Here is a 23,056-nt window from a genome sequence, read left to right as displayed (position 1 = left end):
CGACCAAGGACTGTCACTTCAGCCGATTTCTCGGAAAATTTATTGGAAATGTTTTAGGGGCTTGCAGAAGCAACAATAAATTAGCACTTTATTTAAAAAAAAAAAAAAAAAATCACGTTAAGGATCATATGCTAAACGATTACGCCTTCGTTGGTTATAAATAAGAAAATACCATATCAACATACAAATATCATTTACGAGCATCTTTTGTAAAACCCCAATTTTTATTGTAATAATGTACGTAGTTATATCCAATTTTTAAAACATTTTTTTTTTTACAATCACAAAATGCGAAAAAATTATTATATACCTTAAAGCTACATTGTACATACATATGTAACATACTTACGTATGTATAACTACAGTAGGAAATACTAAGATCTGTATCACTCCTATTCACACGAATCCTTATCTCATTAATAGCAACACTACTACTATTTTAGCCTTTTTCGGAATATTTTCAATATAAATTAACGAATTATAGCTTCAAAGCTACTGAAGAAACAACTTATAATTTTCCTATTAAATTTTGATGAAATCCTATTTTTGGTTTCTAAAAACTTTCACTAATTGCACCTGTCGTCTTTCTGGCTACATTTTTTATTAATTGTTTAAAAAACAAACCTTCCAAGTAAGATTATTTTGCAATAACATTCAATTCCAAGTTTTGATGCCATTCAAATTTGCAGGCATAACTTGTATTTAAAGTTACAGTGTAAAAAAGATGATAATTTTTTTGTGCGTCTCGTGATCTGTTGTTATTTTCGTCACATATGTAAAAGGTGCAGCTGTCACACCACTTCTCCATTTATAACTGGACCAGATTCTGAATTCCCGTTATTAACTGAATTTGATGTGCTGGCTAAACACTCCAAAAGTGAAGATCCTTGAAAACCAAACCAAGATGGAGTTAAAATATAATAGTTTAAACGTGTCATCAGGTTCGAGTGAAAAACGTTAATGCTACGACCGCTTTTATAGGGTATGCGGTTTTCATTCAGTATAAGAGCAATAAGACTCCAACATTACATTTGTTACACTTTACAACTTTTCACTCCAATCTAATGTGTACGAATATTAATATTATATTGCAAATGCTTTAATAATAATAAAAATAAATAAATAAAAAACCTAGACCAAAAATTTCGGTTCTGTCGTTTCAATATCACAATATTAGGACATTTCTAAAAACACACCTGCTTCAACATCATTGGGATTTTTTGAGTTCCTTTGGCGGCAAGTGTAGGGAGAATTCGTCGGTGAGGGCACCTGATTCTGTAAACAAACGTGAAATAATTCATAACCATTTTGTAGATTGATATATATGTAAGGAACTTACCAATTTGCTATTATTTTGGCAACAAGTCGCTTTGACGCATCCCTCCGCTGTACTTGGACAATCTAATGCACAATCGGAGCCGCTCATATTCAGACTGGACGTGCCATCGGACATGTTGCAACCTTCTATTTCGACAAACTCGGGTTGTATTGTTGTCGAATGTATACCTTCATTGTGGAAAAATTCTTTAACCTTTTCCGCGATTTTCATATATTCCGAAAGGTTGCGGCACCTATATGAAATTATTTAATGAAATGTATGGATATAAAGAAATCTGTCTTTGAATGCATGTACATTTAAGAGTGTATACATGGATATAGGTACATATGGATATATTATATATGGGAAATGTATGACATACATACATAGTTTTTATGTATAATAAAACGCAACTACATATAAATCTGTGAATGGTAATATTTCGGAAAATCTCTGATTGGAGGTGTTTAAGCTCGTCTGAACAAAATGTGCTTCTTTTTCCAACAATCAGTTTAAAAGGATTTTGGCAGCAAAATTTGCATGCTTTCCCTATTCTTATGAACTGCATTTAGATAAAATTTGCCGGTGTTTTTTTTTAATGGACACACATTGTTATTTACATATTTGCGACTAAGTAAGCTCATATCTAATCCTCTATTACCTTATGTGAGCTGAAGCAATTATACGGTCTCCAGCCAATTGCCAGACGTGAAATTCATGAACAGCCAAAACGCCATCAACTTTTTCTAACAGACGTTTTTGGATGGCGTCGACCTAAACAGAAAAATAAAAATATATATTTTTTTCCGGACTGAAAATATAGCATTTACTTGGATATGAGTTGGCACAGTTTGTAGCAATATTAATGCCGATTCTCGTAGGAGCGGCCAAACAGAATGCAAAATTAAGCAAACCAAAACGATGGAAAGAGCTGGATCCATATAGAATCGATATTTCCAGTCAGTCAGCCACACAACCTATTCTCAAATAAACGATTATAATAAAATTCCGTTCTACAAAATATGTAAGACATACCAAAGCACTAATCACCACAATGATACTACCCAACGCGTCGCTCAATACATGTAAAAATGCGCCACGCATATTCATATGGCCTGGATCGTGACTGTGGCCATGATTTAATTTCTTCATTGGTTTTTTCTAAGAGTTAAGTTATTTTGTTTAATTATCGAGAGTTTAACTTTTTTATTATAATATCAAATTTTTATCATACCTCCTTTTCATAAGCAAAGTCCACGGGCTCACCTTCGCCATCATCTATATTTGCTAGTTCTGTAAGCCTGCTGTGATTTCTCGTAAGACCTCCACCATGTGAGTGGCCGTGGTGACCGCCATGCTCTGCAAAAGAATTAATGTATGTATACACATTTTTTACTTTAATATATAATATTTATGTATGGCTATTATAGAACATCTACTCACCGTAAAGCAAGCACAATCCTATGACATTTACTAATAAACCAAGGCAGCCCACTATCACTAAGAGTTTTGGCTCATGGATTTCTTCTTCTTCTATAAACCTATGAATATTTGCAGATATTATACAGCTCATGTCATAATCATGTCACCACTTGAAATTTTGTAATTGACTGACTATAGGGAAACACAAGGTTTATAGAAAAAAAGTTAAGAGCAACAACTAAAAACCCATCCCCATTTCAACCAGTTCTACGTACCGGCATGACTCGGATTTTATCGACCAAGGGCTGCCATCTCAGTAAACTAACGATCGTCTTTTTCCACTGGAGTGGAAATATGGGGCTAGTTATTTTATAATACGTTTCCACAAAAGACAAACCCAATGTTTGAAGGTTTTGGGTTTGAGAGAATTGTTAAATGTTTCCACTGCCTGTTTGATGGAAATTGCGTTTGAATTGTAAGTAATTCGTCATTCTTGTGTACATTTAAATTTTATACGCCGGCAGACATTAAATTGTCTCGATATTGACAGGCTGCATGCTGAATACTATAGGTGGCGTCTTTCTCAAACCGTTTTCTTTATTTTTCGCTACTTTTAATTAATTGTATGTAAATATTCAGTTAATGGCTGGGTCATCTTGTGATTTTTAAATTATAAAAACTAATAAAAATGAGGTGCCGCATGTTAAATTTACGAATTATAAAAACACCTCCAAATGCTGTTTTCTACTTTTAGTTAGGGGTGCATAGTAAATTGAAAACGTATTATATACTATATTCGCTTTTTTTTAATTTTTTAATTTGTGGCAATCTTTCAGAGAACGAACGTTAATATGGTTTAAAGCAAAAGCCGCTATTGATTCTTACTTGTTGCATTACTTATAAATATAGTCAGTCATTTTATCAAAAACTCAAAGTTCCATGATATAGGTATAGAATTTTGGTTGACAATTTTCTAAAAGTTACCTTTTACAAGCCTCTATGGTAATGCTAAAACACAAAGCCACTAAGAAAACAGCGTTCACCAGCGCACCTAAAACTTCTGCTCGTGCCCAGCCAAATGTATTTTTAGACCACTTTTTCGGGGACATCTGTGTAATTGATACGATAAGGTAAGGATTTAACTCATTATTTACGACACAAAATACTTACTTTTACGGATAGAAATGATATGACAAGTGCTGCGATGTCACCTAGCATATGGAAACTGTCTGCTACCAACGCCATCGAATTTGTTACATAGCCAACTACAATTTCCACGAAAAAGAAAAATGCAGTCAACCACATCATTGAAAGCAAACGACATTTTTTTCCTGAATATTTAGACATTTCGTCAATTCTGAAAATACAGAAAATATAAATATTTATTATTTTTCCCTTTCAGAAAACCATGCATTTCCTCATTTGTATTCAACAAGCACAAAACGCACAAAAAGGATATGAAAGTTGAATTTTAGATTTAAATGATTTTTTTTTTTTTTGAAAAGTTCAAAAAATGACTAAAATCAATTTTGGACGGCATACATATTATTGGTTAATTCGGAGGAGTAGACATTCCCATTATCCATAGATCGATTGTAGCATGGTGCGCCATCCTGCTGAAAACAAAGATCGCTTAAGTCCATGTCTTTTATTTCAGGCCACGAAAAATCTTTTATCATGCTTCTGTACCGTTCACCGTGGACGGAAATGGAATACCGCTCCGAATTCCAACCAAACTGTCACTCTTCGAAGATGTTTGGCTTTCCGATGATCAAGTGTGATTTTCCGATCCCCAGGGGGGGCAGTTTTGCTTTATTAACCTTTATTAACCTATTAACCCCTTGCCTTATGAATCGAACGATGACTGTGTGCGCCACTTTCGATGAAAGCTTTTCTTGTGCGTAAAAACAATCTCGTATTTGGTACAAGGTTCGCATTTTTGGCCAGAACAGCACATCAAGTGTCTGATATGAGGTTCTCATTTTGAGCACGGTTAAGGACCCTATTCTTGCATTCGATTTGTCCGTTCGGTTGGGGAGAGCTGACGGCTACTTTAACATGGTCGATATTTCGCTTTAAGATGAAATTACTAAACTCCACGGACGTAAAACATGTTCCACTATGGCTAATAATTCCTCTCGGTCGGCTGCAATAACTAAAATATTTTTCTCGAGTGCTAGGACCTTATCGGGTTTTCATATGATTTAAAAAACCACTATATGGACCGCCTTATATTTACTTATACATATATACTCGGTCTAACATGCGCAAATGCCATGCATATGTAGATCACCGTTCAAACATGAATATATATGTATATGTATATGTATGTATGTACATATGTACATATTAACCTAATTCAGTTTCATATGGTCGGAACTAACCAGTGAATTTTCGCAAGATGAAGCGCTTTGGCCGTCAGCTAACCAAGTATGAGTAGGACTACTTATCAAAAGTATTCACAAATATAGCCCACTTTCATTTGATTAAAAATATTTACATAAATATGCAGATGTACATACATATATGTTCGTTGCCTATATCAATGCATACATATGTACATGAAAGTAAAATGCTTAAGCTTTGTTGCTAGGTTAGGTTACACATTTAGTCAGTGCCAGTTTAAAGAAAAGGCCGAAATAGGATAGAATTTCGTTAAACCAAGTAGATAATATTCTATCCTATTCTATTATATTATTATAAGTCGAGTTATAGGCGCAACAGCTATACTTATATTTATTTATCTGTGATCGTATTTTTCCTAAGGTTTTCTAAAATATAGTAATAAGTAAGGAATACGCACCGTTTCGGTAGAAAATACAACCGCCGTCGGACGGGTAAAAGACAAGATTCCTGCTCCTCACCACCTGCCACATGCAACTGTTATAATTTTATTGGTTTTCAAAGAACCGGTCTAAAGTACGCAAAACAGTAATTAAAATTACTACGCTATTTCATATCCTTCATTTGATATACGATACACTAGACAGGGCTAGTGTACTGGGGCGGCAGCCCTTGGTCGGGAAAAACCCGAGTCATTCCGGTAACGTAGAACCGGCTGCCATGGGAATCATTTGTTCCCCGTGAGACTCGTGTAACATTGGCACAATTACGTTCTGGATATTGTAGCAGGTTAAACTCCTACTTATCCAGAATTGACCCCGACATACCAAACACATGTCCGGCATGTGAAGGTACCCCGCACGACACTAACCACCTCTTCACATGCCCCCTTAATCAGACTCATCTAACCCCCCTCTCCCTCTGGACCCAACCCGTCGAAACAGCATGTTTCCTGGGCCTACCCCTAGATGAGCTAGACGAAGACGACCGATGATATACCTACACTGACAGGGCTAACTATGCTGTTAAAACAACAACAACATATCCTTCATTTGCTTTCGCTACTTCTCTCAACTTGAACAGATGAATAGAAGAGGAGGTAGCTCAAAACGCGGTGGCAACCGTTTTGCCCCGCTCCTAGCTACGTTTCGTTACTTCTTGTAGCTCAGAACAACAATAAAAAAAATTTAAGTGCTATCTGTAGTTGGTCTAGTAGCAAAGAACTGGAAGCACGCCTGAGCACAACAACCAAGATTATTTATGTGTGCTATTAAAACAATGTTTTTATAGTTTCTGAACCCCCCAACTTTTAATGTTAAAAAAATTCATATATAATCTATTGATATAGTGATTATTTTTTTTAACGATTTATTTATTTATATTCAGTGAGTCACAACAAAAATAATTCATCATATACAATCTGCTCCACTACTCTTTAATGCAAAAACTGATGCAAAATATATCAACATTCCGTTCTACCTTACCGGAACGACCCGTATTTATATCCGATCAAGGACTATCATTTCAGCATCATTTCCCAAACATTTATGCGGATTGTTTATGCTATTACAACAACAATAATAACATAACAAAAACATTTCCTTACGTATACTTGTTGATTGCGAGCTAAGCAATTTTAAACAAAGAGATGCAGAGAAGTGATGAATCGAGAGAGGTAAATATAACAATATGTAACTTTTTCGTATTTTGCTATACAAATTTTATTCCTAAAAAACTTACAACAAAAATTTAAGAAGTATTTACATAAAAAATATATATTAATTACCTCTCCAATGATATAATTGATTTTGTAACGGTAGTAGTTGAGTAGTTTCTGAGATACTAGTGTTTTTAAAATTCGTAAAATTTACCTTTTTAATTTTCCCAGCATAAGCCTCATGCAAAAATATTTTTGCTTGTTTTTTTTTGTTTTTATAACCCAAATATAAGAAACGTATGTATTCATATTTCCCTTAATATAATGGTTAGGTAAGATTAACACACAATTATATTATTATTGCCCTCGTTGGAAATGAATGTCGTTGTTGTTGTGGCAGCATAAACATACTCTATACATATACGGGGAAAGCTGCTGAAGTGACAGTCCTTGGCCGCTGAAGTGACAGTCATTGAAATATGTTAGCTTTTGTTGGAGTTATAGTGCGCATGGACGAACGGACAGACATGGCCAAATCGAATCCTCTCATCATTTTGAAAATTTTGGTATGCATGTTTAATATGCATATGTATGTACATATGTCTATATCTATCTTGATGATTTATGCTCGGGATTAACGACTTAATTCGGAATTATCTCAGGAATTAATTGCTATCTAATCCGCATCAACTACTAGACTTAATTCCCATAATTTAAGGGGGAGAATTTTTCATGGCAACACTGCCGAAAAAGGACAGTTAAAATACATAGTGAATGAAAAATAATCAAACTTTTAAAAAGAACTAGAAGGTTTAAGAACAATCATTCCAGCATAATATTCTGGGACAATATGATGAGCACAACAGGAGTATTATTTTTGTAGCATGAATATACATACATACCTGTATATTATAATTTACAAGCCTATAAATTGTATAATATCAAACTTACAATCTTTCAAATGAATGGATGTAATGCTAGTTTGCACTAACATTTCGAAATTACATTAATGGTTTTGGTATTTCGGAGCAATTTGAGAAATTGCAATTTAAGATTTTTTAATAAATAACTACATATTTCTTAGCATCAGGGCTAATACCCGTATTTGTTGCCTGCGATCCATCTTTTACTGACAAAACTTTCGAATAAACAAATCGGGTGTTCACTAATCCGCGTACCAACCGTCTGGCACACCACATTTTCAATCAGATTAACTTCCACGGTAGTCCGGATTAACGACGCCGTCTGTCAATGCTATTACAGACATATGTTCAACCGTTATGCGAACAAATTTATAGTATCCTTGGGCAAAAGAGCGCGGGTATAAAAATATGTTTCACTTAGCATCACTGCACTTGCTAGTAGCATATTCTTGTACATATATTTGTTAATGTATGTATAGATATTACGTATTTGTACACACAGATATAAATATTACCCAATAGAAACTAAGTCAAACTGTTGGGGAAAGAGATTAGACTTGTTTGATTATGTTACTATTAAGAAAAAAGCAAAAAAGGCAACCGTTCAACCGTATCTTATCAGTATTATCAAGTTTGAAACGAGTAAAATAGCTCAACCGTCAAGGGATGAAAAAATTGATATGTGTCCATATGAGCATAGAAAAGCCTTAACACATTTCTCATATCATAAATAATGGTGTACTGTGAGTTTATCATATACATACATATATACATATATTCTCTATTTAATAAAGTTCTCTTTTCATGAAAAGTTTACTACTAGAGTAAACCCGGCTGTCAAAGAATCAGTCTTTTTTGGCGCCAAAGCCGTAAGTAATGATGGCAGTAGTTAAATATTTATAACTTATAAGCCTAAATAAAGTTCTAACAAAATTATATATGTAGTTCTGCCAGTGACAAACGACTGCTTATCAACATTTTGACTAGTTTTGATTATTATTTTTTTTTGGGAATACTCATATTTTTTATAAACACAAGGACAACCACACAAATGAAAATATTATTATTATTATTTAGTGACTGGTATGAATACCAGTACTAAAATTATGTTTGAGCTTTGGCTGCAGAGGCCATCAGCTCTGTGTCGTCTGTGGGAGTCTGGATTATTTGTTATATAGTCATTTCGAAGGTTTTAATGAATTTGCTTATTTTTTCGATGTTTGAATGACTGCGAATGGCGAGGATGTCGCTTATTTGTTCTGAGTTGAAAATAATTCATTTCAATTTCTAGAAAAATTCGGTATGAAATTTCGTATAATAATGTGTAAGTTTGAATTTGCAAAAAAATCCCATTGAATTTTTATAGTTTTTTCCCGATGGTTTTGCCCATTTGCGCCCATGTCGCCCCGAATAAGTAAGCAAAGCTAGGGCGTTAACAAAAAAAAAAAAAACAAATACCAGAAATATATTTCATATACTCATGCTTTTTGTTGTTAAATTTTAAATTTTATCGTTTCTGACTATAAACTGCAAATTTCAAACCGCCGCAAGAGCTGAAGTGCACATAAGACCAGATTCCGCAAAAAATAACTTGTTTGTTTACAAACGATCCTTTGAGACCATATAGTATGTTTTCTTGATGAATAATTTTCGCTGGATAAAATTTTTCTTTCATAGAACTGCCTCTTTACTCTCTAAATTGGTATATAATGGATAATTTTGTGGCGATATTGAACGCCTACTTGCAAGAATTAGAAATAACTATTAAAAAGTGTGTTATATTACAAAGATGTTATTTTTAATTTTTGTTATTTATTTTTGAATTTCAGTACCGTTCACCTCGAATAACGGCTCTTACAATAACATTCAAGGGTTGGTTTTAAAATGGAGGCAAAGGATTTTGGAAGTAAAATTGATAGCGCCCTCCAAATATACCGTCTGTGTTGCAACTATGTGGCGACGCGTTCACGTGCTTTCAATTTCGAACAATTTTTGCTAATTGAGAAATGACGTTGTGTCGTTAATAAGTTTATAAAGTTGAACTTAAAATAAATCGAAAACTATAATCTTTCCAATTGTATCAATTTTACCCCCAAAATCGGTTGCCTCCATTTCTAAGTTTCCCTACATTCAATAAGTCGCACTTTAAATTATAGTATAAGAATTCAAATATAGACAGATAGTTTATCAATGGTTTTTAAATAATTGTATGCACTCAAACTCTGTACATACATATGTATGTGCACACATACATTATAAACATTTTAGAAATTTGCTATGTAAATACGTGAGGTGTCTTAAAAACCTGATATAAATATTTTACAGCCTTATTAATACAAATTGAATTAAATCAAAAATGAGCAAGTAGTTTTGTAACTTTCATGCATTGGCAATATGCTATTTTATTTAACGCATTCTAATTACCAATCAATAATATTGACGTATTATGCATTTTTCAAATGTAAGATTGAATGTGGATTTTGCTTGCCATTATTTTTTTTTTTTTGGGTCGAGTGCATTCAACTTCAACAAAGCGTAGTTAGGAGTGCAAAACAAAGTAATATCAATCCCAATGAATCACAGCAAATGAGTAGGGGCTATTTACCAATATATAGCACTGCATGTACATAAATACATATATTAACTTATATTTAGCTCATATTACTATTAAAATAACAGCACGTACCAAACTTATTGATTTCTTCTTTCTAATAAATCGTAAGTAAAAACTATTTGCCGAGAAATTTTGCAACCTAAAATTAAAATTCAATAGTGTTTATAACACAAAGTTTCTCCTTTCCCGTCAGCAATGTAAACTGTTAATGCTACACTAGTTTACTTAAATAGACTGTATTCTTGTTTAATATTCATCACCCGACGCAATCAAACGATAATAAATACTTAAATGCAAGCACGAAACTTTTGCCATCACCTCGAGTAAAAACGAAATATCTATATACTAAATATATATGAGTACTTGTCAATGCTACTGAATCAACTGGAAATGTCAAAATCATCAGGTTAAAGAATTTCAGTTCTGGGCTAATTTCGTGCCAAAACAAATAAGCCAACGGCGTCAAAAACCATTATTATCGAGTTTCTCGATTATCTTGTTTCAAACTAAAATTGTGATCTTTATGTCTGTTCTAAGTGCCCATTTACACAGGGAAATATTTGGAAGGGAAATATTTTGTTCGACGGTGAAGGACGGGAATTTGTCTACTGTACTAGCGACACGCTTTGCTCTTCTTATTCGTATTTCCAATCTTAAAGCAATTTTTGACAGTTGCTTCATTTGTTTTCTTCTTTTGTGGGTGGAAATTCTGAGTTATGTGTTGGTTTTCAATCAAACGGAAGATAACAACGATGACAAACATCCGAACGCTGCTTAGGAAATGCCCGATTATTTTTGCTAGTAAAGTAGGTATAATTTAAAATAGTTATTTCTAGATACTCAAGTTAATTATTTATATATGAAGTATTAATTACATGTTTTTTATTCAAGTACTAAAATTTATATGCATTTATGCAAATAAAAAAAAAAACAACAAATTATTTATTATTTAACCAGTTTGCACTATTCATTGAAATATTTAAGAATCGTTTGACAAACGTTCTCCGCTTTACATGATAGCGGGTTGTAAAATATATTCGAACCAGAAGACGGTTACTACGTCAAAATGTTGCCGAAAACAATTTTACCCGTGTGACCGCGAATGAGACTTGAAAAGAGAATTTCCAGTGTCTCCCTTCCAGATGCGTCCATGTGTAAGTCGGTGTAAAAGTCCAGTTCGCTTAGATTTATACTATGTTCCCACGGCACGCAACTCGTTCTCTAAGTAATATGCGAATTAAAATACGTTCACATATAAGTAGATGATCTACTTTTTCCCAATCCGTTTAAATCCCAATCCGTAGTTAAAAAGCGAGATTACTCGTTACAAAATGTTCTCTCAAAATCTGAGATTGTAAAATAATCCTACATAATAACCATATTTATTCACATACAACCCTTTGTTATCGATAATTATTATTACAAATGTAAGAAGAAACGTCAAAGTAAAAACTAAATAAAATTGACGCCGGCAAAGAAAGCAGGTTTGTAGACATAATTCTAATAAAATGTTTGTTAAATATTATGGATTATGGATTCATTTTACAGAAACAAGAGATCGCACTGGGAGGAGAATCAGTAGGGTTTCTTTCGGGATTGTGGGAGTGGAACCTACCGATATGGCAGTGGAAATGGCGACAAGAGGCTTTATGTTTCCGTCGAGTTTCGTAACGGGTTTTTAAGGATTTCCTCCAACTGTTTATTACTAGCAGTCAATTGCACAATTAAATTAGCTATTCCTTCTCCTGGTATTTTCTTGATATCGTTAATAATAATTGAACAAACCAACAACTCGAAAATATTCCTCCAAAGCAATTTCTATGTAGGAAAACCTTTAAATTTTGCAGGTAATCTGACGTATGTGATCGGGTAGATTAATTTTGAGGATTTATTGTTAATTACTGCATACCCGAAATGCATGCTTTACCAAACTAAGAGGATAAAATCATAGCTGGGGTTTTAGTGTAAAACCGCGTGAGAATCACTTGCAAAAGATGGTTAGAAAGTGCTAACGAAGTTGAGACAAACCCATTCAAATTTTTCTGTTGGCCATCATTCGGCTGTACATGAAAATTCTAACCTATCGCCAGCAACGGCCATCTTTAGACGCGATTAAGGCTTCCGGCGGATTTAGCATCCGGAAGAGGCGCCGTTCCTGCAATGGACAAAGCTAATTGTAGGTAAATACTGCAGGATGACATGGATGAATTACCCCATCATGTTCGGCAACACTCCCAGCTAAATAATAACAAGATGAATGATCGATTTGTCCGTCGTGCGAATTCCGAAGGACTCAGGGAAGATAATTTGGTACTTCTTTATAATCCGCAAAGAAAAAAGGGGATTCTCCAAAACCGAAAGCGTCCTGAGGAGGTCTATACAAGGTGATTAAAAGGTTGAATGATGTGGTGTATCGTATAGAGCAATGTAAAACTGGACGAGGCAAAGTCAAACCAGTTCACCTGATCTATTTGGATCGAAGAATTTGCTCTCTAATCGGAACATAAATCTAAACATAAAATAAATCTATTAAGGGTGAATTTAAATAAATCAAGTTGTACTGCCGTTACATTGAGACTTTTATTTAGTTTTCAATATCATGAAGAAGCAATGCGCTGAAGGATTTCTTCCAAATTTCTCAGATAATCGCTGAAACGTTTGCCCATAATGTTTATGCTATCTAAATAGACTCTCAGTGAAATCACCTCAGCACATGCTTCATCAAGCACTCTAAGGTTGCTAGTGGGTCGCATGATCCTGGAAGAGTAGAAAACCATTTAGCACCAGAAAAAGTGTCGAGAGAGTCATATATTCGTGGTAATGGGTAGATGTTCTTTTTCGTGACTTCATTTCGCTTTCTGTAATCTACACAAAATCGGGTACTACCCTTTTTCTTTTAACCAGCAAAACCAGTGAGCTATCTGGATTGTCTGATTTGCTTTCTCGCGCTTTGCTAGGGGAACTCCCCTTGGAACTTGAGAAATTGACTTTGTATCTCATGTATAAATTCGATGTTCTTGCAAATTTTCCGCGATCACTGCCCAACATGTAGCCATATTTCTCTAGCACCTTTTTAGTTTTCGTTCTCTCTAGCCCTCTCACTTGTTACATCCAAGTTCTTATGAAGTCGGGGGTTTTTATTTCTGCTTCCTGAAAATCTTCGTTTTCCTGTTAAGATCTGTTGCAGTTTATTACGATTTCTACAGCCCTGCATTTCCCAATCACAGCTCCTTTATAAAGTATAACTGGTGACATGGAATTATTTAGCATCCTAACTGAATCCCTTTTGTCTTTTCCTGCTTTTACCAGTGTTATCCCATGATTTTTTTGCTTCAGCAGTTTCTTTGACCACTTTGACACTTCACATGTCCCATAACTTCCTTCTACATAAGCCCATTTGGAGTTGCTTTCACAATTTAACATGCGGCACTTCGTTTCCATTAGTTTAAGTACAATATCACAATTCACAATATTACTGAATTCATCCATTCACTGAATTTTTAAAACATGTAATTTCTCTTCCTTTTGTTTGTCAAAATCGCGAAAAATAAAGCAACTACTTTCGGTGCCCCCTTCGGCATTTTTAGTTTTTCATTGTAGCTGAAGGCCAAACCTAGTAATCTATTAGCCATCTCATTTTATCAACATTCTCTGGTTCGATTATCAGGCAAGAAATTCATACGCGTGCCATTCAAAATACCGAATTGCAAAACCTAGTACATGTAAATGTTGTTGCTCTACCGAAGTCACCTTATATGAATTCGCCTTGTTTTCTTAAATTAAAAGATTAAAATAAATGTGCTTTGTTTTCTATCCTTTCAATCGTACTTCGTAAGGTATTTTCCAAATATTCCAAATAATAATTGGAGATATTACAATGGAGCCAGTTGAATGGTTTAAATTGGTGGATAATTCCTTCGTGGCACTTCCAGCGCAGCTGAAAGCAATAGAGGAGGCTCTTAATGTATCAAACTCATTGAATGTAAAAGCTAAGCTAGAAATAAATATATCTCAGATAAGCTATGCAATCAAAATGGAAATAAGAAGCGGCACGGCGCTAAATCTTAATGATTACTTCGAACATATGATCAAACTAAATACTGAGCACGAATCATCTTTAAAGCTAATTATACAGGTTATTTACCCCATTCTAGGAGAATGTTCGCGGAACGAGTGTGTGAAGGGATCGAATTTGATTTTCACTGCTGGATGGGCAGAGCTATTAATCGATGCACTATTTTCCAATACTTGGGATAAAACAACAATTTCCGATGTGCTGTTATGTCTAAAATTGTACTCAAAAACATTTTGTGAAATCGACATTGTGCGACGGCTTTGGCATACACTCCTCTCGAATTTTCCAAAAAGCGATATCATTACAATTACTGCAATATATGTCCTTATTCAGTTTTTTGATGAATTCTTGGAAGTAATAGATGCTCTGGAGGTCAATCGAAATGTGGAAAAATTCGTTTATAAGCTATTACTATCAGATGGTCGTGAGGACTGGAAAGCTGCTGTATATTTGATGAAAAAACTGAACTCGAATGCTGATTTTAAAGTAAAGAGTTTTTGGATATCGTACATTACTGTCTTAGAAAACTTAAAAGAAAATCAATCGCATCTTATACTACCATCTTTAGAATGTCTCAAACAAAACCATTTAAAAACCATCAAATTAAAATTGTGGCTAGATATTCTATACATAAAAATTCTGTCACACCAAAATATTCTCGTCATTCGTTGGGCACTTGTGTACATTCTTGAAAATTTAACCTGCGCAGACTTAAGTCCAAGTGTATTGCTACAATTTATAAAAGCCAGCAACCATACAAGTTTATACAATTGTGAGAGCTACTTTTTACCAACGGAAAATATCCAGAAGTTTTTGAATGCGGGGCTTCATCGGTTTGTGGAGACTTTGTCAGAAGTTCACTTGAAATGCGTTCCTTTGCATTTTTGGCTCACCAATATCCGTATCTGTAAATCAATTTTACCAATATATTCGTACGAGTTGATTTTAAAAATTGCAGCAAGAATTCGGCCACTTCAAAACCAATTTATCCGGTTAAAGTCAATTGAATTGTTCGAAGACATATTCTTTGAAGCCATTTGTAGAATGCAAATGTCTGAATTTGTCGTTATGGTAGAATCGTTGTATAATGTTACAGATCCTTTCAATCATTTTGAAATTTTTTATCTGAAATTGGTAAAATGTTTTGAGAATGGTGATAGGCTGTCGTTGACGCAACGGTTTTATGAGATTGTTACAAATAATTTGCGAGGTGAACTCACATTTATTCATCCAAATTTGGAATGTACTATGCATGCGCCTAATGATATTAAAGAACAATCGAGTTTACCCCAGTCAAATCTATTAGACAGCATAGCTGATAGGTTGAAAATTGTAAAAAAATCGGACATTGAGGATCTTATTTGGATTGCACTGATGCTCGTATTTGAGTCAGAAAACTCGGAAATTGTGCGGAACATTTGCCAAATATTTTGGGATCTGAATTTGGATGACTTGATTGGTATTCCTTTTGAAGCATTAATGCGTGAAATAACTTCAAAGATAAAGTGTGGAGTGGATAAGACAGCATTTGTGCGAAAGAAGTTGACTGATTTATTTGTTAAAGAGTATTTAACAAAATTTTCGGATTTATACAATTTCACTGTAAAAGCAGAAGATATTTTAAACACGGGTTCACATAAAACACTGCTAAAACTCTCTCAATTGTTAGCTAATAATGCCGAGGAAGTCGACATGAGTACTTTCAATGCATTTTTAGTAGTACTTAAAAGATGTTATCGGCTGCCATCGCTTTGTTACATTGTGTAAGTATATAAGGCGACAAGTGGTTATTTATAGATATTTTAATATGTACATATATTATATGAAAATTTTCAGAACGACAAATTTATTGAAATATTTAAAAAGCCTATACTCGTCAAATCAGTTGGAAGACTATGCAAATCAAATTTTATGTATAGACTTTGAAAATGTTGGTATCTGTGCAGCGGTTTTGAGCTCCGGAGTAGTTCTAAATAAAGAAACTTATATCAAGGGTATAATGACTGGAGGCGCAAACTTTGGTGATGCAAGGTAAAAAGTACTCATCAAAGTAAAATTTATCTTATATTTTAATTTTCTCTTGAAGGACGGAAGAACTGTATTTATTCAAAATAGATACAACGCATTGCCTTCGTTTACAACAAATACGTTTGCGATATGCCTTATCTGTACCATTTGGCTATACGAACACAATATTAAATGAGCTTCTCGACATATATAAGACGTTGAGCATAAAAAAGCCAAGGTATTTTGAAAACTCCATGGAGCACAGATTGAAAATGAGAATAGCAAAGGCAATATTCTTAAAAATACAATCGAATACAGAGTTTTGGAATGAAGATCTACTACTCCTCGTACTGAAGTACAATAATCAACCGAATGCCAATTATATGCTCGAACTTCTTGTTGCGAAATGTGCGCGTGATGATAAATTTATTCTAGATAAATTGAATGAAGTAAGAAAAACTTTAAATACTTACATGCGTATGAACAGTGGTGATCACAAATTTACTACTCTATGCGATCTATGGACAGCGTTTTCATTAGTTTTTCTTAGCTAAATGGTTACTACCAGTTTTTTTGGAAAGTAGTTTACTGAATAGGGATTATGTACCGCTTTCTGTGTGCGATTTTACTCTTTTAATGTGCTGCTGCATATCACAAAGGTCCTCTAAAATATGGAATCGCCGGATGAGAAGTACCCACGACAGTCGGTTCTACGTTACCGGGACGACCTGGATTTATATCTGGCCAAGGACTGCCACTTCAGTAGCCTTCCCCATATACCTATGTATGGGGAATGTTTATGCTGCTACAACAACAACAACAATTGACTTTAAAACATCAATTTTATGCCCTTCTACGCAATAGTTCAACATGCGTGGAGTGAGTTCTGGATCATTTTTAATTCATCTTGAGACCGAATTTTCTTCTGAATATGTTATCATTACGTCTGTTATGATGGATTTGTAAAGATGGGTGTGTGCTTGCCAGGCTTTATGGAGTTTTGCGTGTAAAGTGAGTCTTGCTACTTAGGTGGGCGCCAAACTTACTTTTTTTCCATCGGGTTCGAACCGACAGAACTTCAAAGTTTTCTTATCTATATAAATGAGGGAGGAATATATCAAACACCGATTCTAGTGGTACTCGTCCCCTACTTATTAGATAAGTTTCTAGATGAAAATCTGTAGAGAGAATGTTGTTTTATCGCAGAGTGGCCACCACACTATATACGCATGCATATGTATGTATGTACATTATGTATTTATGTATATGAATATGCTAAAAACTCACAAGACTCATTGAGGACAATTTTATATTTATTTAAATGCTATAACAGTCAACGACAATTTTTTTAATATTCTATTTCAAAGATTCAATATTCAGATATCATTTTTGAAAAAAATTCTTAATAATTAACGGCGCTCTTTTCAGTTGCAATGTGTACTTAATGAGTTTTTGAAGTCCCTTATTGGATTGCTGTCAAAACTTAAGCTAATGTAAATATAATTTATTTTGAAGGTGACCGGATACACCCCAAGCCAACAGGTGTCTCTTATTAGTATAGTGCACTGTTACTCTGTACTGAATAAGCACACAATTTCTAAGGAATTTCGTGACGTTATGGTAAATAAACTTCTACCCCTTACCATGGGTGCACATTTCCAGACGCGTCTATATGCCCAGCTAGTTATTTACGACAATTTAGACAAATCAAATGCCTCAATGTAAGTAAACTGAATTCGACTCTTCATCAAGCATATTTCACATATTCGCTCGAATTGAAATAATACTCGTGATGGATAAAGCTTATTTCCTGAATATTTCAGAAATGATGAACCTTTATTACCAAATCACATCAATATAAAAGAAGGAATAGCATCAGCCATTGGACCACGGCTAAACGAATTACTGAACGATGTACGGTTTTTGCTGCCTTATATTTATTTAAGTAATCCTACCGATTTTTATGACATTTTGATGTTTATTACTATGGCTCCAGCTGAAGAGTATTTGTCGAGTATGGATTATAGCAGATACGAAGCATCGAGATGCATATTTTCCAAAAAAAGAAGCAGTTTTGCCAAAGAGATACCAACATCTAGTAGTACTTTGACTAATATGCAGCGCAAAATGAACCCCGAAAATGACCTCTGTGCTGTGAGCAGTCTTATGAGGTCAGAAACAGCTGCAGAAAGTGAGGTAAAAAGATTTTTCAAAGAGCAAATTATGCTTTATTTAATAGTGAACCAAATTAGATGTTTGTAGTGGCAAGCCTAATAGACAAAATTCCAAACCTGGGAGGGATCGCACGAACATGCGAAGTGCTTGGTATACAAAATTTGGTTTTAAGCTCAATACTTCTTGTTGAAAAAGAAGATTTTAGAAGTGTGAGGTATGTTTACCACTTTTTTAATTGCGAGTATTAAAAATATTTTTATAATGACCTTTTAGCATGACTGCTGAAAAAAATCTTAATATCACCGAAGTTCGACCATCGCGTTTGCAAGAATTCTTCAAAGAAAAACAAGCGGAGGGTTTCAAAATTGTAGGTGCCGAGCAAACTGTTGACAGCGTAAATATAATTGGCTTCGAATTTCCCCGAAAGTGCATTTTAGTGTTAGGGTGAGTACAATATAATATATATGTGTATGTATAAATTTAGGTTTACTGTCATGCTATACTTATATGTACATCCGTATATGTATTTCCAGACATGAAAAAGAAGGCATTCCAAGTAATATTTTGGGATTCTTAGATTACGCAATCGAAATACCACAGTTTGGGGTATTACGATCTTTAAATGTGCACGTTACCGGAGCTTTATTTATGTGGGAATATTGCAAGCAGCACATTGTTGAAAACTCTTTGACAACTACACAATAAAAAGTTGTTCGTCCAAATAGTTGTTGGATTTACTTTCGAGCACGGAGTATGTAATCACATAAAACAAATTTCATAACAGCAGCAAATCCAGAATTTTCGCTTTAAGACAATCGTTTTGAGTTCTGAGGTTAATTACACTGTGCCAGTTGCAAAATGAATCAAGTTAGCTCGATGATGTCTTTGAAAGTAATTCGTGTAACTTAAAATTGTGCCGAGTAAAAGTTAAATACTTCTCCTATAAACTATAATTTATTTCTCACTGCAAAATCTATTCCTAAGTTGTTATTTTATAATAAAATGGAAATAAAGAGAAATCCTATTCTCCGCTGGCAATAATTTTTTAGCATAATTTTGGCCATAACACGATTTTGCCACTATCAATAAAATAAAACTTATACAATAAAATTATAACTTAAAGTTTGGTAACAATGCAAATAAACAATTGGTATGTAAGTACTAAATTTTTTTTTTGTTTGGTCTGCGTTCTGATACATATGTAAAAGTTGTATGTGTTGTGTATGTATTAGCAAATTGAACATGGACATGGGGCAAATTAGTAGTAACGGTTAAGAATCACCTCTATATGTCGATATTAACACCCTAAATAAATAAATATATACATACATGCATATGTATATAAATAATTTACCTATCCACAGTCTTTATTTCCAGTGAGGCAAACAACTGCTTTTACATATTTAGCGCACCTTACTCAAAATAGTAAATATTTTAACTTTTCACGGCGTTTGCTTCGTCAATAGCAGGAACTGGGTATTGTAGGGGGACCTTGCTGACTACTGGAAAGAGATCGGCCACATTTGTCAAATCTTCAACATCCGTTACATGAGGCTTCAACGTGTCGCTGGCGTTCGACTTCGTAAGTTGATAGTACGCCGTATTGCTATGCGTTATATTAACAATGGTTCCGGTTAATGGCAGCGTTTGCAAAATTTCCGTAGGATTGCTGAACGCGCCAATATTGACGGGCGCAATGCCGGTAAGCACTTGCCCGGAAATGTTCGTTTGGATCGGTAAGGGCACATTACCAAGGTTAATATGGCTCTGATTAGAGTGGGCGTCATAGAAGGTTAAATCCACACGTTCTTGACTAAAACGACATGAATTGGTTTAGCGTGCATGTACAGCTAGTTATTTTGTACCTACCTTTCGAAACTGGTTTCATTATCATCCGCTTCAGTCAAAATACCAATTTCATATACAACAGCCTTAACAACATAGCTATATATAAATGGGTCAAACGGTATGTTTGAATTTGTTCAATGATCATTAAGAGTTGAAGGGTAGCACTTACAGATTTTTTGGTGTGTCATTGGCACTGGCATATATATCCTCAATCGTTGAGTTGTCTATTCCTGATGAGGCGTCCAACAAAGGCAATGCCAGTGTGACAGCAAACAGCGCAGAGATAATAAAGGAAACGAAAATATTCTTTTTTAGCAGCATTTTTATTGGATTTTGATTGTCGAATTCCATGCGCCGTGTCCTGTTTTCCTTATTAATTTGCTTCGCCTATTTACAGCGAAATAGGGTATGGATCTGTGTTTTCAACTGCACTACTTCCCAGCAATATGGCTTCATCAACTTAAACTTTGTTTCATAATTTACGTCGTTTTTATATCGAGCTCTTTTAACTGGAATTGATGTTTGTTTATATTTTGAGAGCTTTTGCAATTTAGTTTAATTAACATGGACTGTTAATTGTCGATTCAAAGGTGTTAATTGGGAACGTAGTGGAGGAAGTTAGGAATACACTATGGGCTCTAATTAATTTTGCGCGTTTTAAAGCCTGGAATTTGAATCTCATACCCTCCAAATTACATGTGCTTGTGACTTGGTGTTGTATATGCATATATGTATATTACATATGTATGTATATGAGTTTATGTGCTTTCCGTTTAATATACATGTGTATGTACGTGTAAATAACCCCAGACAGTCATCAGATTATGGTTTGCTTTGTTTGTAATAATAGCTAACAGTATCTTTCTAAAAATAATAAAAAAAATATTTCCGAAGCAAAGCTATTCCGTTTCATTCCATGTATGTATGTATATGCAGGCATATACTTGTATAGTATGAAATTTCCTTTTTTTTTACAGCAGTTGAAGAAGTGTGAAGTGGGTGGACAGGACAAATTTATATTTATTTATTACTAGTCAATGCTATTGTTTCTCGTATCTATATTTAAAGAATTCAAACAATAAAAACCTTCCGAGTACCAAAGATTTTAGGTTTACTTACATATATTTGGCAAGATCTTTTTATAGAAAGCTTTTATACATACATATATTATTACAAGTCCTACTTAGTAAATTTTTTGCACTACATCTACATATACATAAATAGTTAATAGTTTAAGCATTTACAATAGGGCCCAAGACATTTAGAGCTTTACAAGCAGAATCCGCGAAGTTGTTTTGTCCAAGGTCCGCAGATATATTTTTTGGTGAAGCTATTGCATACATATTTGGTGATGCTTTTGGAGCTTTGAATTGAACACAAAAATATAGTACGTTAGTAAAGCAAAATATTAGAGTACACACCTATAATATTGCTAATCTTAAAATTAACTTCAAAACTCTAGCAATGCATTAAAAGGCCCGTTGGAACGGCCTAAGATACTTTTTAAATCTTTTGTTATTAAGACATCCATTACAAATCTCATAACTATTTTATTGTAGTTTTATTTGAAAAATTCAAGGTGCTTCGTTCAGAAACGGTAGACCATCAAGTTTCACAAAGTTTTCGTAATTAAATATCCGAATAAAAACAATAACATCATTTAAGAGTTGCAAAAACTGACGAAAGTAAAAGAGTTCATACAATTTAGGACCAAACACACGCGGACATATACAGATTTAACAAATTCACATTTTTTTATTTTCCTTTAATTATTTATTTAATAATGATTTAATTAATTAATTAATTAGAATTTAGTTTATGCTATAGCATTTTAAATTTGTCCGAGGAGATATACTTCTTTGAGCAAATTATACATCAGTTTTACATTTTTGAAGGTGGGATTTTTAGGATCTGTTGTTTTTGTTGCCATAGGATCGGTATAGTTTAAAATTCCTTGTCATTTAGTGTCTATTATCGAGTAGGGTAAAATATGTCTCAATAATGCGGGCTCTTCGCAGGATAGACAGGTGTTGACCGGGTTGTGTTGCAATTGCGCGTATGACAATTGTATGACCAGAACGTAAGCGCGTGAAGGGGATGTACGTCTGGGTCGTAGACTAGTTTTTTTCGCTCGGTTGATAGCTGAATAGTGGTGAGCTTACATTCTCGAGGCGTTGGATAATGAAGTTAGCCTTGGGCTAAGTATTGCAGTACGTATACCTTGCTTTGACCCAGGCTCGTTCTCGTTTCCTTAATCAAATTTGTAACATTCGATTTTTAAATATAAATTTGTCTATAATAGTGCACTGTACATTCACATGCATACGAAATTCAAAAATTAAAGCTAAACGCAAAGTGAAATTGCGAAAAAGCTGAAAGTGTAGCGATATGTCAACATTTTCCGATTGAGGGCAGCAAGCGGTAGCTCGAGTAAAAAGTTGAAATACATGTCCGCACAAAGTTAAACATTTCATGAGATATAAAAAAAATTATATGTGAAATGAAATGTGCACTTTATTATTTAGCCCTGGACCGTTATCCTTTGCCAAAGACGACGTCACGCGTTCTTATTTCCAAGATTTCTTGTGTTTTCAAAGCTTGGATTATTCTAATTTTTAAGCCAAAGACAATGGAGTTATACCTATGTATTATATTTTATATTAATTTTGATTAA

At 34.2% G+C, this 23,056-nt stretch overlaps 3 protein-coding genes across 4 annotated transcripts; 1 reads left to right on the top strand and 2 right to left on the bottom strand.

The window, feature by feature from the left end:
* Positions 1-662: 662 nt before the first annotated feature.
* On the bottom strand, positions 663-10,678 carry LOC128859753 (proton-coupled zinc antiporter SLC30A1). The gene is made up of 11 exons (XM_054096811.1): positions 10,350-10,678; positions 3,911-4,097; positions 3,725-3,849; positions 2,762-2,859; positions 2,553-2,677; positions 2,354-2,479; positions 2,149-2,295; positions 1,980-2,092; positions 1,340-1,571; positions 1,197-1,275; positions 663-886 (listed from the first exon to the last, which is right to left on the bottom strand). The coding sequence occupies exons 2-11, from the start codon at positions 4,085-4,087 to the stop codon at positions 792-794; spliced, it is 1,317 nt and encodes a 438-aa protein (XP_053952786.1). The 5' UTR covers positions 4,088-4,097; positions 10,350-10,678; the 3' UTR covers positions 663-791.
* A 3,394-nt stretch (positions 10,679-14,072) lies between these two features.
* LOC128860013 (uncharacterized) lies at positions 14,073-19,553 on the top strand. Of its 2 annotated transcripts, XM_054097222.1 has the most exons (8): positions 14,075-16,115; positions 16,189-16,383; positions 16,439-16,808; positions 17,875-18,080; positions 18,183-18,555; positions 18,612-18,748; positions 18,808-18,978; positions 19,068-19,553. In XM_054097222.1, exons 1-8 carry the CDS (start codon positions 14,155-14,157, stop codon positions 19,237-19,239), a joined length of 3,585 nt encoding a protein of 1,194 aa, XP_053953197.1. In that variant the 5' UTR covers positions 14,075-14,154; the 3' UTR covers positions 19,240-19,553. The 2 variants fall into 2 exon arrangements, with proteins under 2 accessions (XP_053953198.1, XP_053953197.1); XM_054097223.1 differs by lacking the exons at positions 18,612-18,748; positions 18,808-18,978; positions 19,068-19,553 and having other exon boundaries at positions 14,073-16,115; positions 18,183-18,273; positions 18,356-18,549.
* Positions 19,554-19,725: 172 nt separating this feature from the next.
* Positions 19,726-20,871, bottom strand: LOC128860014 (uncharacterized). The gene is made up of 3 exons (XM_054097225.1): positions 20,552-20,871; positions 20,404-20,478; positions 19,726-20,347 (listed from the first exon to the last, which is right to left on the bottom strand). The coding sequence occupies exons 1-3, from the start codon at positions 20,731-20,733 to the stop codon at positions 19,969-19,971; spliced, it is 636 nt and encodes a 211-aa protein (XP_053953200.1). The 5' UTR covers positions 20,734-20,871; the 3' UTR covers positions 19,726-19,968.
* Positions 20,872-23,056: the final 2,185 nt, after the last annotated feature.

This window comes from Anastrepha ludens, chromosome 4 (genome assembly GCF_028408465.1).
Source record: "Anastrepha ludens isolate Willacy chromosome 4, idAnaLude1.1, whole genome shotgun sequence".
In the NCBI taxonomy this organism is placed as follows: domain Eukaryota; kingdom Metazoa; phylum Arthropoda; class Insecta; order Diptera; family Tephritidae; genus Anastrepha; species Anastrepha ludens.
The sequence above is the reverse complement of the archived record's forward strand: the minus strand, read 5'-3'. Positions and strand labels throughout refer to the sequence as shown.